Genomic DNA, 16,076 nt, shown 5'->3' with positions numbered 1-16,076 from the left:
ATCGGAGTACGATATACCTGCGGGGGCGGAAAGAGTTGACGTCGACTGGATTCTGGAGCCCGTTGACGCGCTCGCCCGTTGAGTATTCGCTGGAGATTCTCCAGTCGAGTGCGCTCGGCCAAGTTAGCCAAGCGCGCGTCCTCCAAGGCTCGGGCCTCGGGGGTTTCTCCAACGATAGGAGTGTGGAGTGCATCCATGTTCCGGCGGCGAAGTTCCTCCCGCTGCAACGACGTGAGAGGCTCGGGGAGATACTCCTCGTGAGGACGCGACGGGTCGCCCCCATCCGCGCCTCTGTCAGCGTGGGGGAAACCGGGAGGACTGTGTGGCCCATCGATCACCAGAACCTCTGCAGCTGGGTCACTGCTGTCGCATTCGGATGCGGTCTCTGCGGAGCCAGTCGACAGGTCGAACAGGCCGTAGAGGGATTCGTCGGGCTCGATTGCCGCGACTTGTGGAGTGGCCGACTGGCGGGCCACCGCATGCCTCACCCACCTCTGAAGCCTCGACCGACCGGAGTGCTTGCGCCGGCGAGAAACAGGGCGGGGAGATGCCACGGGAGCCGACCAATACTGGGTCGACGGCTGCCGCAGGAGGACACCACGGACGCATGCGCGAAAGTGCGTCGCCCCGCGGACGGGGAGTGCGTCGACGTCGAGTGGAGCCTCCTGAAGCCAAGCGGAGTCGTCGGCGATGAACGTGAGCGCGCTGAGACGGATCTCACAGCCCTCCACCAAAGCTTCGCTCGAAACCATGATCAAGGAGATCGGAAAAAATTGCAACTTCTCAAACTAGGCGCTAAGACTCCTAGCCCCACGGTAGGCGCCAACTGTCGTGGTTCTAACTCTGACAGTGATGTAGGGGGGTATGTATGGAGAGGCTAGATCTTAGCTATGGAGGAGTTGTAAGCACACGAGGATTACGAGTTCAGGCCCTTCTCGGAGGAAGTAACAGCCCTACGTCTCGGTGCCCGGAGGCGGTCGACTGAATTATGTGTGTATGAATAACAGGGGTGCCAACCCTTGATACTGAGGAGGGGGTGGCTTAGAGTTCGTCAGGCCCCTCCAGCCCTCAGTAATGCAAGGTTTAAAGTACATTAAGACTGGGGGTTACTGGTAACGCCCCTAATAAAGTGCTATGATGACCATAAAAGCTACTTAATGACCGACCGTTTGCGTGCAAGGTGACTTTAGATCTCCTGGCAGTCGAGTGGTTGGATCTTGGTCGAGTGATTGCTTCGTGGTCGAGTGTCTTGATTCCGTCGAGTGGGATACCTCCAAGTCGATTGAAAGATGACTTCTTCTAGGGATGTCCTTGGGTAGGGTACTTAGGACAGGTCCATGCCCCTACCCTAGGTACATAGCTTCATCATATGGTGTGCGTAACAGGTCAGGATAAGATCATTGCATCCGAAGACTATCTTGGAGTTCGGAGAAAGGGAAACCCGCCTCACAATGCCGAAGACAATCAGCACGCCGGACTCCTCGTCATTGAAAGCTAGGTTCAGGGGCTATTGAAATAGTCCTGGACTAAGGGGTCCTTGGGCGTCCATCCTGTTATCCATGGGCCGGACTGATGGGTTGTGAAGACAAGAAGGCCGAAGACTACACCGTGTCTAGATTGGACTCTACTTGGCATGGAAGGCAAGCTTGGCGACCAAAGATTCCTTTTTATGTAACTGACTCCATGTAAACCCTAGATCCCCTCGGTGTCTATATAAACCAAAGGGGATAATCCGGAAAGGCCGGATACATATACTCATTACCATACCCACATAGGCTAGACTTCTAGGGTTTAGCCATTACGATCTCGTGGTAGATCAACTCTTGTAATACTCATATTCATCAAGATCAATCAAGCATGAGGTAGGGTATTACCTCCATAGAAAGGGACCAAACCTGGGTAAACATCGTGTCCCCCGTCTCCTGTTACCATCGATCCTAGACACACAGTTCGGGACCCCCTACCCGAGATCCGCCGGTTTTGACACCGACACTACCCGAGTGAGGCAAGCCCTTCATGGGCGATGGCCATGGTGGGATAGACAAGGTTGCTTCTTCGTGGACCCTTCGTGGGTGGAGCCCTCCGTGGACTCGCGCAACCGTTACCCTTCGTGGGTTGAAGTCTCCATCAACGTGGATGTACGATAGCACGACCTATCGGAACCACGCCAAAAATCTCTGTGTCTTCATTGCGTTTGCACACTCCAATCACATCCCTTTTACTTTCTTGCAATTAGCATGCTTTACTCTTTTCGATGCTTATACTTTTGTCATGCTTGCTTGAAATGTATTATGAATGCTTAAACTTGTGCTAAAAATCCATCTAAACTTGAAGAACTTAAAAATTGCCAATTTTACTTGTTGAAGGGTCTAATCGCCCTCCTTTAGACCCCTATTCTCAATCCTTTCATACCTCCTTATAAGGGAGGTTGTTTCCCCACATGAATGAGCATGAGAACAAGAGAGACATCCACGCGCACTCCTCCGCCGCCGCCCGCCTCGCCACGCCACGCCGCACAGTGGGTTTTAGGAATGAGCCGAGCCGATGTCTAAATTTTTGTCACGCATGACTGGTATACGAAAGGTCACACGGAAGGTGAATATATTTTTGCTATAGTGGAGACTGAATGTGAACAACGCACCCCTTCGGCTGCTGGCTGTTCACTTCGTCTTCCTCTCTTCATTTCATCTCCCGTCGCTGCCTGTTCGCTTGCTTCTTCTATGCCTATAAAAGGGAGGTCGCTCCTCTCCATAGAGACATATCAGAACATCATCTTCCTCTCGCCACCGTTCCTGAGCACTGAGCTACTGCTATGATCTTCCCCATCCTGGCTTGCGGTGTTCACCGCAGGTCGGGACAGTAGGCCTCCGAAACCCCACCGCTTTGAGTCCTGTACGGAAGAAGGGTGATAAGGTTCTTGGGGAGTGCTCTGCGCGACTACTGACTTCTTCATCACGGACGCCCCGGACTCTGACGACTACTTCCCCGACGACACCTTCTTCCCCGATGTCGACAACCTCTTCGACGACATGGCTGGCGTGGACACCGACCCCAAGACCAGTGCTTCTGCCGTTGTTCCGTATGTCTTCGTGTTCTCTTTGTTTAATATCTTGCCTCAGTTTCTTGCTCTAGCGTTTCTGGTTCTAGCCTCTGTTCTACACATGTTCTCTTCTAGTTCATATGTGCACATGCCATTTGCTGTCTCATCTTTAGATTACACTAGATGACCCGTTGCGCCCATGGCGCAAAGGCCGAGAGCAAGCCAATTATTGAAAGAATGTGCATCAAAATATGTAGACACATAAGAAACCATATGGAAATAAATACTGATTGATGATAGATAGATGGTTGCTGATGGTACATGTTTTCTAAGAAGTTTACGAACTATCATTTACAATGTTATGAGCAAGGCATGTAGATAGACAGAGCTACATTAGACAAATGTATCACGGGATGTTTAGAACGATTTCTTCGAGGCAAGTCTTTATAGCTACTATTCTTCATGGCCCGAGGTGCACATATGCCTCACATCCAATGCAAACATGGCGTTGTGTGCCGACCATGCGAGGCAGCGGGCGTGGGACACCACGGCGGATCCATCGTCGATCTCACATCCATCGGCAACATGCAGACTCCACGCTTTGACAAGAGTAGTTCATGGGATACGTCAGCGCCTCAAGTCCCCTGAGCTATTGTGTGTCTGATGTCCTGCTCTACCTCGCCGTTTACCGTACTTCCACTTCGAGGGGCACAACCAACCGTCGGACATGGACACTACCGAAACATTAAGGACGGTCACCGGTGGAAATTTAGAATAGTTTTATCTTACATGTAATCGTATGAATTTGATGATTTGCAAATGAGATATTAGATTGCGGAAACATTTTTTTGTTTGTTCACTATCTGCAGACACATCTGGAGACATCCGCACGTTTGGGAAAGGATTTTGATACTTATGGTTGTAGATTCTCTTATATTAAGATAAGTGGAAATAAATCTGACAAAACAATACAGATTATACCAATTACATAAAGTACAAGTTAGCATCAAAGATAATATTACAACCGTGCCATTGTGACAAGAGCCACACACTCTGGAGTCTGGACACCTATATACACGGGTTGCACATATGACATATAACGCCAGAGATAACCATGTGGTGGATTGTTGTCCTTTTCCATTGACCAGTTCATCCTCTTCCTCTCCCCACTGTACTCGAGAAAGCACCTGCTAGAGGCGGCTCACGCTGGGCTCCTTCTTCGCGGCGGATCATGCTGCAGCTTGGCGGGGGAGTGGCTCCGGCTGCAGCTTAGAGGCGCTGCGGCTCCAACTGCATCTCGGTGGTTCGGCAGCTCGGAGGCGCAGCAGCTCCAACTGCATCTGGTGGTCCGGCAGCTCCAACTGCATCTCGGCGGTTCGGCAGCTCCCACTATAGCTTGAAGCTGCGGAATCGGCAGATGGCGCCGCTGCCACTCGTATCGGCGAGCCAAATCCTCATAGTTGTTGTTGTCGCTCCCTGCCGAAGGTGGCATTTGTTCTGGCTGTGTGGCAGCCTGACACTCCCTGAAGCTAGTTACTTTCCACGGCAAGGGAGGCTCCAGCAAACCCACGGCGGTCGCCGTTGCTGCTCAGGTAAAAACTAACCTCCTTCGGTGTTTGATGAATCCGTAGAATTGTTGTGATTCAATTCCACTGTAGCACAAGGGGCACCATGATCTACTATTTTGCCGAGGGTAGTGGCATGGCAAAGTACATCTTCATTTTCTGAAAAATAGAACAAGATGCAGGGACTGATCACTCGTAGAAGTAAACTCCAAAAGGAGAAGCTTATAACTTCACTAAATAACTATACCAGAAGCAACATTATTGATTACATCCTCATGGTTTCGTCATTGACGTTGCTGATGTGGTGCATCGGCCCACATCGGTGAACCAACGTCAGAGTTGAACTTGTTGATGGACAATGACGAAATGCATCCCCTGAATGAAGTGAGCATTTTCCTGTTTGTTTATCTAGCCTCTCATTCTTACCTTAGACATACAAATGAAAAAAGAGGTACTCCCTCCGTTCGAAAAAGTTTGTCTCAAGCTTGTCTCTCAAATGGATGTATCTAGCACTAATTTGATGCTAGATACATTCATTTGAGGGACAAGCTTTTTCGTACAGAGGGAGTATGGGAGAAAGAGGGTGGAGACTAAATAAAGATAAACCAAGATACCGAATTAATACAGAGTGATAATGAAAATAGAAAACGAAATGTGAATAAAGAGAAACCAAAGACTCGTAAAACAGAGAGTAAGAACGAACAACGAGGACCTAGCACTACTATGTTAATAGGCAAGTCTCAAGAGTAGTGTTGATACTTAGATGAGTGATGCAACGTTGGAGTACTAATTAGTGGCTGGGACTGCTCCAACCATCGAGCGGGGTATATTGTATATAATACGTAGTTGAGTGATCGCCTTTAGATGTTTCAGATGCTGAAGAGTATTTTCCAATGAACATATATATTATGCTATGCATCCTGACATATGCACTTCCTTGGAATTGTTGATATGTATGTATCATTGCTAGCAGCCGTCGTTGGCCTACTTGGAGAACAAATAAGCATTTTAACATAAGGACATCACAAAAAAATCAGAATACAAAAACTATGTTAGGTCTGCAGTTTTTTTCATGCATCATCTGAGTTTAGTGTACTTTTTGTGCAGCAGCAACCAGAAGCCAAAAGAACCCAATACTGTACAATCTAAAATAAAAACATGTCCACAAGCCTAATAACATTGAAAGTCTGAGTCCTACTACAACAGTTCAAACAATCAATAGTCAGAAGAGGCTAATTAAGGTACTGGTATAAGGTACTTAACTGGGTATACACAATATCTAGGATCAAAGAATTTAGATAAGATGCCAAGGGTTCTTCACTCTATAAATGGAACTCACCTGAACACTAAAGCCATGGTTGTCATTGCATAGCTCTAGACTAAATAATAAGGGCAATACCAAAAGATTTATGCATTAGTGCATGAACTAAGATAAAATAAAATAAGCCTATAATGATGGTGTTACTTTCTTGCGCAAGCACCAAAACTTTGCCAAAAAGTAAAATATACTGGGAGCATTGTACCTTTATTTTCCCTATAATCCTTGCCCTTGCTTCTAGATTATATGATGGCGGTGCAAGCTAGCCAACATCTTCAGATTAGTCCATCCAAAAAGCACCCCAAAGGTAACAGTTGGATTGATTGTGTCATTCCTGAAACGTCATTATCAGAAATTCAGTTGGTGCTTAATAGTAAATAAAAGTGCAGGACATGCTCATCACGCTTACCTAGGACTCATAGGCCTTATCTAATCCCTCGCCAAAGCAAATCATCTATTCTATGTGAAATAGGTAAGAGGTAGGCAAAAATGCTATATACCAAAGAGTATACGTCAATCTAAACTGACGTACTGCTCACAAGAAACAGAGTATGATAACACGTCGTTGCTCACTCTAAAAATAAAATAAGTTGTTGGAAAGGAGGGGGGCTATTTTATTTATACAGTTTAGTTTTGTGATTTAGTGCAAATAAGAACATGTCCAAACCTGATAGGCACGGCACCAAAGAGTATACGTCAATCTAAACTGACGTACTGCTCACAAGAAACGGAGTATGATAACATGTCGTTGCTCACTCTAAAAATAAAATAAGTTGTTGGAAAGGTGGGGAGCTATTTTATTTATATAGTTTATTAGTTTTGTGATTTAGTAGCAGTACAAATAAGAACATGTCCAAACCTGATAGGCACGGCAATCTCAAATCCATGGGGTCAGTTTGGTTAGATCAGGATGAGCAGAAATGAAATGCACCATATACATTTTCCATGCATCAACATACATTTTCAGTTTAATCAACACATGTGTTATTCTCTGAATATGAAAATCACACGGCCAATTTCTAATAGTACCCTATTTTTTTCTGTATGGCTCCTGTGATTTTTGAGAGTGCAAACCGATGAGATTAGCTTAACTAAATTGTCTCAGAATCGCATAGAGACTACAACAGCAGCAAGAAAGTATTATGGTTTTCCCTAAAAAAATAAAGCATCATGGTTAAACTTATGCAGCTATCAACGCCTGTTTTAATGAAACAGAATAAACTTAAATTAACTACAGTCTCTCACAATTCCATTAATTAGAGACTACAACAGCGGCAAGAAAGCATCGTGGTTTAGGTTTTGCAACTACCAAAATGTGAGCTCATGCGAACAAAAGATAGTAAATTATTCAGCCTAGCATCATGGTTCAGCATACAAAATTACCAAATGGCATCTTCAGCCATGTCTTATAGTTCCAGGAAAAAGAATTACGAGAAAGTTCACCCATTAATGTGACTCAAATTCAACTTACCACAAGGTTAGAGCAGTTAATCGTCATCCGCGTTGGCTTCGTTTGCTCGATCATTTTGCTCTACAGCATTGGCTCTGTATCTAGTTTCCTCTGTTTTGCTCCAGACTGCCTTTGCTTCTGAAGATTGCAGAAAGGGCTAAGTGCAATTGAATAAAGCTGAATATATTTCTGTAACGATTTTTTCTAAATACAAAAGCTACCCACTACATACAAAGGAATCCCAAATTCATGCAATCCCTCGTACATAAGGATATAGAGATAGAGTCAATAAAAATCAATTGATTTAACAACTTCTATTTATTTATACTCCCATTTTATAAATTCCATTGTTGTTAACAACATCTATTTATGTATGCTCCCAGATTCTCACCAACAATCTAAAGCATTGAGCCACTGCACCATTCACTTGCATTGCCACATAGATTATTTATTCATGCAACATCTAAACTCAAAGAACATCGGACTGTAAAAGAATTGAGGAGACAAGTAGACAACAACACAGACCATCCAATGCAGTCCTCAGGGGCTCTACCAACTCTGGGAACTCAATCTCATCAAGCGCTTTGAAGACGTCTTCGGCGTTGCTTGTCTGCATCTTTCCTTCCTTGCACACATCATCTGACCTGCAAATAATTAAGATCACACTCATGTTACTATCATCATCCAAAAAGCAGCACACCACAAGTATAAGCATAATATTATTTATACTCTCAGGCGGCTCTCCCCTCTACCAAACAGCAGAGCAATTAGCTAAAAATCTCAACTATGGAAATCCTAAACCAGCAGTGCTAACTATAAACCCCCAAACATTTCATATAAGCATCATATTTCAATACCTCTGTAACCTCTGCGCCGTGAAGAATGAAAACTGCAGAAGCCTGAAGCTTTTCTTCAGAAAACTGAAAGTGTTAACACGCATTCACTGAAAGTTTAGCTTCTCCTCATTCTTCTGAAAAATCAAAATTATTAGTGGCGAAGCTACTCTTCTCCATTAACCACTCCGTGTTTGCTGCTGCTACAGATATGAACAAGTTCTTCCTTAGGGGAAAACAGTATATATAATATTGTGCTGACCGTTTGTGATGATTCCGGTATATATAGTAGTTAATGGATTTTGCCCTCAAGTTTGTTTGTCTCTTTTGCCGCTCTGCTCTAGTTGGGCGCGGCATGCGCTCGAGTGTTCCCCTGTCCATGTTTTTGTGGCACCGCTTGTGGTTGGTGCTTCAGCCTCAATCTTTTTCTTTTGTGTCTAAAACACGAATGACTTTTATCGGCTAAAATGCCACATTGTGCAAGCCGTACCACTCTTGCTTATAATTAATTTCAGAGGCATTTGGCAATGGCGTTTTGATGCCAGTGATGTCAGGTGTTCCAGCCACAGCCGACAGAGTACTACAAAGAAAAAACTCAAATCCATAACAAGAACTCATTATTTTAAAACAAACTCACAGGAGAAACTGGATGTGGCTAGAGGAGGTGCCTCACCTTGAACTGGTGCTCAGATCGCCGCCGCCTTGGCCGTGGAGGAAGCCCAGGCCTCTCATGATGGATGATGCCATCGCCGAATCCAGGCGTTGTCCGCCGCCGCCTTGTCCGTGGAGGAGGCCCAGGCCTCTCATGATGGATGATGCCATCGCCGAATCCAGGCGTTGTCCTTGTCCTCGCTTGTCTGTGATGCGGCCAACTGCGGCCCTCCACTCCTTGGCAACGTGAGCGGCGACGGGAGCTTTGATCTGGCTGCTTTTTTCCCACGTTGTCATCCTCCTCACCTCTTCCCGCTCCTCCACACCCACGCTGAAGACCTCAAAGGCCGCACTCTCCCATGAAGGCAACCAACGGCCCATCCATAACCACCGTGTGTGCCAGCGCCGGATCGAGAGGAGGATAAAAGCGAAAGGGAAGCAAGGGGCGTGGTGGTGGCGGAGACTGGAGAGCAGGGAAAGGCGGCGGCGACGACGCGAAAGGGGAGGGGAGGGAATGTGGGGCTCGAGGACGGGCTGGGATTGGGGATTAGGTTTTCACCGCGCAGCCCGGACATCTCATAATTCAGCTACGTAAAACCAGAGCAAGTTCACATCATTCTCTGGACCTACACTTAACGAGGCCCATCAGTCATCCACCTTTGAAACGAGCACAAAGGTGCAAAAGAATTGACGGTCCAGCTATCGGCAGCAGCAAAAATCATACGATAGTAACACGATCGAACGGCTCACGCGGTGAAAATCGCTCAGGGGCGCTAGAATGGCGGGTAACGTAGCTGGGTTTATATGTTCAATGACTTGTTTCATCTCTACTATGATAGTCATGTTTTTCTACTATTTCTATTAATAAAATCTTATGATAAATTGCTCATATTTCCAACAACTCTCACGCGCACAGTGAGTACATGCACACGCACGCGCACCACACGTGTCGGGTGCCACACTGGCTTCGCAGGCCCACGCAAGATTGCTCCCATCGAGACTTGCGTACGTGGTGGGCCCTGCACGACGGCTCTCCTTTTTTCTTCCCTTAATTATCTTTCGCCTTATCTCTTGCCTTCCTTCTACCTCCCCTCTGCATTGAGTACTACTCCTGCTACAAAAATGCTGCATCCGAATGAGCAGAGCTGCAATCGATGAATCCAAAAGCTGGAACTGATGAATGAAAACAGAGGGGCATCGGAGATGTTGAAACCACTGATACGAGTGTTGCAACCATTGACAAAAAAAACCTTCAAGCCTAGATCGAAAAAGCTTCAACCATCAACAGGGAAGCTTCACCCAGCCAATATCAAACTGAAAAGCTGCAACTACTATAAAAAAGGCTTCAACCCTAGGTGAAAAAAAGCTACAGCCGAAAGATATACAAAGTTTCAACCGGGCACTGCAAGACAAAAAAAGTTGATGCCGTTTACAAATCAAGTTTCGATCGTAGATGAAAAAAGCTTCAATCGGCACGGTGAAATGCTTCAACCTGTTCAACCGCTGTGAGAAAAAGTTTGAACTGGCGGGCCAATGGTGCAAGCGGCAACGTTGAGAGTTGCGGCCCGCGACACGATGGTGCAGCGACGGATGTGCTACGATGGTGGCTGCTAGGTACTGCAACGATAGAGGCATCGGCGTGCTACAAGACGACGACATTTTGCTACAAGGGCAGCCGCTTTCTTGATGGACCGGCAAGGATGAATGCTACGAGGATGGCGGCGAGTTGCATCTGGGAGGAGCGCCCGGTGCTGGAACCGGCACAGTCGCAAGCTGGAACCGAAGGCAGCAGATGCTACCATCGACACACGATGAGCTGAAACCGGAGCAGTCGATGTTGCAACCGTCATGACGACGAGCTGGAACCAAGGCGTCGGTGCTGCAACCAAAGGCGGCGGGGGCAAGCTACTGATGCGGCGGCTCAGCGAGCGAGAGCGGTGGCAGTTTTCAGCGAGGAAGGGTGTCGCCGGCCATGAGCGCGCTGGGCAATGATTTATTTGCGAGCGGAAAGGAAATGTTGGGAATGCGTGTTTGACTTTTTTTCTAGGTGGACCACCTATCCAATGGCTATCATCTTACATTGTTAATCGAGTGGCTACAGTACGATCGGCCAAAACTTCGACCGGCATGCCGGCGCCTATTATTGGCCTTTTTCAATACGGACGGATGATTGCCGGTTGAAAACCAGTCGACTGAAATTTAGCAAAGAAGAAAATCGTCTCAACGCTTCTCGGCAAACCCCTAAACCCTCGCTTTCTCCCCCCGCAACTGACCAGGGTCCAGGGTTCCGACCGACCATGGCCGGCGACGATGACCTGGCGGCCCTCCACGAGCAGGCAGCCCTGGCCTCCTCCGCCGCCGTCTCGGCCTCCGACCTCGACTTCGCCTTCCAACTCCAGGTCGCCGAGGCGATCCAAGCATCTCTTCGCGCCAACAGTAACCCCTCCTCTTCCAGCTCTGCCGCCGCAGCGTCCGCCGCATCCTCCCCATTTCAGTCCGCCCCTGTGCTCGAGTCATCGGACGTTGCATACGCCCTAGAGGTCCACGCCGCTGACCTCGCTCGCGCCGAGGAGGACCGCCTCGACGCCCAGCGCCTCCGCGAGGCCCACGCCCAAGCGGCCGCCACCGTCCGCATCGCCGCCCACGACGCCCTCTTCGCGCGCGAGCTCGCCTCCGTCCCAGAGGACCAATGGGCTCGTGATGGCGACAACATCGAGCGCCCCCTCGACCCGACCAAACCCCTCTTCCGCGTCTTCTTCAAGGGCTTGTCGAGCAAGGGGGTGGTGGGGCCGCGGGACCGGGACCCGGGCGTCGCGGTGCTCGCCGTGGCCGTCTGCGACCACCAGGGAAATGTGGTGCTCAGGATACAGAAGCCGGTGGAAGCATCTGTGGGTGGGCACATGACGCTCGAGGTAATGGCGCTCACCGAAGGCCTCGAGGCGGCTCTTGGATTGGGGATCCAAAGCATCAAGATTGTCACCGATTACAGGGTGCTGTACAACCATGTATGTCATGATACAACTTCTAAATCTTTGCGTATTTAGTCGTGTATTTTTCGAATGCTTAGTAAATTAGTAGATGCTGAATTGGAGGGCTGGGAGATGCATGAGCAGGTCAATAGAGAATCTTCTTAAATTGATCTGGTTATATGTATTTGGCGTTGTTGTTCATGCTTAGGATGCTTGACATCGTTAGTTTCTGTTTAATTGCGGTATCTTTATTGGGATTATCATGTGAGAGGAGGGGAATAGAATACATGATTGTGGATGGTGAGATTTTGGAGTTTAGATACAATGTTGAACAAACGCTTGACTGCTAGATGTATTATGTACTGATGATTTTATTGCCACATAATCCCATCTCTAGCTAAATGTACCATTTCAATGTTCCTCGTTATTTATTGTACTAATTCGCTATGTGCTGTACTGGCTTACTGTATTGTGAGGAAAAACAGGAGTATAATCAAATAATCCATCAGTTTTTTCCGTAATGCTTCAGATTGCTAGTGGAGATTTTCTGCATCGATTGTCCTCATTCAATATTTGATAGTGGCTACTGTAGGGTTCATGCTCAATGCAGAAGTATTATTTTAACTCTTCGAGCAAAGTTTAGACTTCTGGTTGATCTCATTGTATTTTACTAACCAAGTAAGATGCCGGTGTAGAGTGTAGTATCCCAATAGTGTCCAGTCAAGTTAAAATGGAACATCTGTAGCAAAGGGAACTTTATTTCAGTATAGTGGTATGTCTCCTTCAGTGTCAGCCTTTTCTCTAGTTCAATGTAGACATATGTGCATTTTCACAATTTGCATACATGTCGAGTTACTTGTTGTATGGCAGTGAGTGTAGATTCGATGGTAAGTGATTGAATTCTTTAGCATTGGTCTTATCTTATGATGGTACATACTATACACGGCTGGGAACTAGACCTATGTTTATTTTCTTATCATTGGGATTGCAGTTGCTTGGAATTTGGCGGCCAACACAGAAGAAGCTTGCAGATATGATAGATCAGGTCCTGTCAGTGCGAAAGAAATTTAAGCAATGTGAAGTATTATTTGTCGAACGAAGGCAACTTGAATATGTGATGAAACTAGCCAAAGAATCTGTAGAGTCTCAGCTTGCCAAAGCTATCACTGTGCATGCTGGCATGGAGATGAGAGAGAATTGCGCAATCTGCCTTGAAGACACTGATGTTTCTAAAATTCATGCAGTCGAAGGTTGTGCACATCGCTTTTGCTTCTCCTGCATGAAGGAGCATGTGAAAGTTAAGCTACTCCATGGAATGCTCCCAGCTTGCCCCCAAGATGGTTGCACTAAACAGCTGACTGTCGAGGGTTCAAAGGTATTCCTATCACCGCGACTCTTAGGGATCATGGTGCAACGTATCAGGGAAGCACAAATCCCTCCCACTCAAAAGATTTACTGTCCATACCCCAAGTGCTCAGCCTTAATGTCGTTGAGTGAAGTGATACACCCGATGCAAGCATCTTGCTCAAAGTACACTGTTGCTGATGCGGCCACATTGAGAAAGTGTGTCAAATGCAGAGGCTCATTCTGCATCAGCTGTAAGGTTCCGTGGCATGACAGGATGACTTGCCATGACTATAAGATGATGCACCCCCATGCTAATTCAGAAGATGCGAAGTTAGAGAACCTTGCAGAGCACCGGCTATGGCAGAAGTGTGTCAAATGCCAGCACATGATTGAACTCGCGGAGGGTTGCTACCATATGACTTGTGTGTAAGTATTTACGCCATTCTCATATTATTTTGTTACTAATAATATGTCAATCTGTACGTTCTTCCATGCATCTTGTTCTTGATTGCTTGCAGGTGCGGCTATGAATTCTGCTACACCTGTGGGAAAGAATGGAGGGACAAGAAACCGACCTGTTCCTGCCCGCTGTGGGATGAACACAATCTAATTCGTAATGATATTAGGGGCAATGTTGTCCGTGAAAACATTCAGGAAGATGAAGATGAATACGATGATGATGAGGACGATTACTATGTTCAAGAAGATGCTCACTATAACCAGGGGTTTCGGTGATGGATGGGCCATCACCATGACCTGTTCTACCATTAACATCACTTGTCCACGGTCCAGAATTCCAGTATCAAGTTATTTTGCAGCTATGCATATATAATTGGAGTACCTTGTCAGCTATATAGATGAGCAGGGTCTCCTTTGCTGTTAGTATGAACCGACTGATATTGCTTGCTATCGTATGGGTGTTCTGTTTCGTTCTGTGGCACATGAATGTATCCACTTAGCAGAACTTGATGAATATTATGTTCGGTTTAAGGCCTAATTTATGTCCGAGCCTGTGAATATTGTCCCAGTTAAGCTTGATGAATATATTTCTTTGTCAGAAACTGTATAAAAGAGACCCTGGCAGTAGTCACCTCTACAACAGATAGCATTGTTTGATCATATTTTTCCATATGGCACCAGATCGCCGCCTACTGCTAACAATAGTACTGTAGACATTCTTTTTCATGGTAATATGTGTCTCATTTATATCATAAAGATCTTGGTACAAACCATGTAAACACCGACCTGACAAACCTAAAAAACACAAGAGAACACTAGTCTTTGCAAAAAAAACACCAGCCAAGAAAGAAAATTACAATCAAGACCGAAAAATCCTCTGAGCTTGACACCAACGCCAGTTACCTGCCTCTGGCACCACCACAACAGCCACGAAAGGAAAAAAGAATGACGGATCACCTCCTCACCCGAGCTCAAAGCGGCCCCATTGCTAATACGCAGTTTTGCGGACCTCTAAGGTGAGATAAGCCTTGATGGGCGGGTGGTAGCTCAGAAGGACACCTCTCGATATTTAAGGTCAATGTTGTAGACTGATGGTGATATCGATAAAGATGTGAGCCTAAAAGGCAGCTTCTATAGGATGGCGATTCGACTCGTAATGTTGTATGGCGCTGAGTGTTGGCCGACTAAAAGACGACATGTTCAACAGTTAGGTGTAGCAGAGATGCACATGTTGAGATGGATGTGTGGCCATACAAGTAAGGATAGGGTCCGAAATGATGATATACGGGATAGAGTTTGGGTAGCATTGATTGAAGAGAAGGTTATCCAACATCGTCTGAGATGATTTTGGCATATTGAATGCAAGCCTCCAGAAGCTCCAGTGCATAGTGGACAGCTAAAGCATGCTGATAATGTCAAGAGAAGTTGGGGTAGATCAAACTTGACATGGGAGGAGTCTGTAACGAGAGATCTGAAGGGCTGGAATATCACCAAAGAACTAGCCATGGACAATGATGCGTGGAAGCTAGCTATTCATGTGCCTGAACCATGAGTTGGTTGCGAGATCTGATGGGTTTCAGCTCTAGCCTACCTCAGCTTGTTTGAGACTAAATGCTTTGTTGTTGTATACATGGAAAAGAAAACTGTTGGGGATCGTTGCAGAAATTAAAAAAATTCTACGCATCACCAAGATAAATCTATGGAGTAACTAGCAACGAGAGGGGAGTGCATCTTCATACCCTTGAAAATCGCGAGTCGGAAGCGTTACAAGAACGCGGTTGGAGGAGTCGTAAACGTAGCGGTTCAGATCGCGGCCGAATCCGATCTAAGCACCGAACAACGGTGCCTCCGCGTTCAACACACGTGCAGCCCGGTGACGTCTCCCGCGCCTTGAACCAGCAAGGAGGAGGGAGAGGTTGAGGAAGAAGGATCCAACAGCAGCACGACAGCGTGGTAGTGATGGAGTGACAGTTCTCCGGCAGGGCTTCGCCAAGCTCACGCGAAGGAGGAGAGGTGTTGGGGAGGGGAGGGGTTGCGCCTTGGATGTGGTGCTGCAGCCCTCCCCTCGCCCCTCTATTTATAGGGAGAAGGGGGAAGGGGTCGGCCCCTCTAGATGAGATCTAGAGGGGGGCGGCGGCCAAGGCGGAGGGGGCTTGCCCCCAAGCAAGGGGGGCGCCCCCCTTTAGGGTTCCCCCTAAACCCTAGGCGCATGGGCCTTAGGGGGGAATGGCGCCCAGCCCACTAGGGGCTGGTTCCCTTCCACCTATAGCCCATAAGGCCCTCCGGGGTAGGTGGAGCCCCGGAACCCCTCTGGTGGTCCCGGTACAATACCGGTATACCCCTGAATATTTTCGGTGACCGTATGATGACTTCCCATATATAAATCGTCACCTTCGGACTATTCCGGAACTCCTCATGACATCCGGGATCTCATCCGGGACTCT

General features: G+C 47.1%; 2 protein-coding genes across 10 annotated transcripts; one reads left to right on the top strand and one right to left on the bottom strand.

The window, feature by feature from the left end:
- Positions 1–4,015: 4,015 nt before the first annotated feature.
- On the bottom strand, positions 4,016–9,375 carry LOC119301028. Of its 9 annotated transcripts, none has more exons than XR_005146848.1 (7): positions 8,880–9,375; positions 8,469–8,800; positions 8,231–8,343; positions 7,899–8,017; positions 7,395–7,511; positions 4,853–6,257; positions 4,016–4,764 (listed from the first exon to the last, which is right to left on the bottom strand). XR_005146848.1 is itself a non-coding variant. In XM_037577931.1 (5 exons), the coding sequence occupies exons 1-4, from the start codon at positions 9,236–9,238 to the stop codon at positions 7,411–7,413; spliced, it is 642 nt and encodes a 213-aa protein (XP_037433828.1). In that variant the 5' UTR covers positions 9,239–9,375; the 3' UTR covers positions 4,016–6,257; positions 7,395–7,410. The 9 variants fall into 9 exon arrangements, 1 of the variants encoding a protein (XP_037433828.1); XR_005146847.1 differs by having other exon boundaries at positions 8,469–8,786; XR_005146850.1 differs by having other exon boundaries at positions 8,231–8,293; positions 8,469–8,786.
- On the top strand, positions 4,157–14,263 carry LOC119301027. The gene is made up of 4 exons (XM_037577930.1): positions 4,157–4,632; positions 11,134–11,862; positions 12,818–13,599; positions 13,692–14,263. The coding sequence occupies exons 2-4, from the start codon at positions 11,155–11,157 to the stop codon at positions 13,906–13,908; spliced, it is 1,707 nt and encodes a 568-aa protein (XP_037433827.1). The 5' UTR covers positions 4,157–4,632; positions 11,134–11,154; the 3' UTR covers positions 13,909–14,263.
- The last annotated feature ends 1,813 nt before the right edge of the window (positions 14,264–16,076 follow it).

The sequence above is a fragment of the Triticum dicoccoides genome, chromosome 5A, assembly GCF_002162155.2.
Source record: "Triticum dicoccoides isolate Atlit2015 ecotype Zavitan chromosome 5A, WEW_v2.0, whole genome shotgun sequence".
In the NCBI taxonomy this organism is placed as follows: Eukaryota; Viridiplantae; Streptophyta; class Magnoliopsida; order Poales; family Poaceae; genus Triticum; species Triticum dicoccoides.
Note: the sequence above shows the minus strand (reverse complement) of the source record. Positions and strands in the feature narration are given on the sequence as shown.

Coding starts and splice junctions, on each gene's coding strand:
- LOC119301028 (XM_037577931.1), bottom strand. CDS start 9,238: ATGGGCCGTTGGTTGCCTTCATGGGAGAGTGCGGCCTTTGAGGTCTTC. Junction 8,294..8,879: donor GATCTGAGCACCAGTTCAAG/GTGAGGCACCTC, acceptor TAACACTTTCAG/TTTTCTGAAGAAAAGCTTCA. Junction 8,018..8,230: donor ACGGCGCAGAGGTTACAGAG/GTATTGAAATAT, acceptor AATTATTTGCAG/GTCAGATGATGTGTGCAAGG.
- LOC119301027 (XM_037577930.1), top strand. CDS start 11,155: ATGGCCGGCGACGATGACCTGGCGGCCCTCCACGAGCAGGCAGCCCTG. Junction 11,863..12,817: donor ACAGGGTGCTGTACAACCAT/GTATGTCATGAT, acceptor TTGGGATTGCAG/TTGCTTGGAATTTGGCGGCC. Junction 13,600..13,691: donor TGCTACCATATGACTTGTGT/GTAAGTATTTAC, acceptor GATTGCTTGCAG/GTGCGGCTATGAATTCTGCT.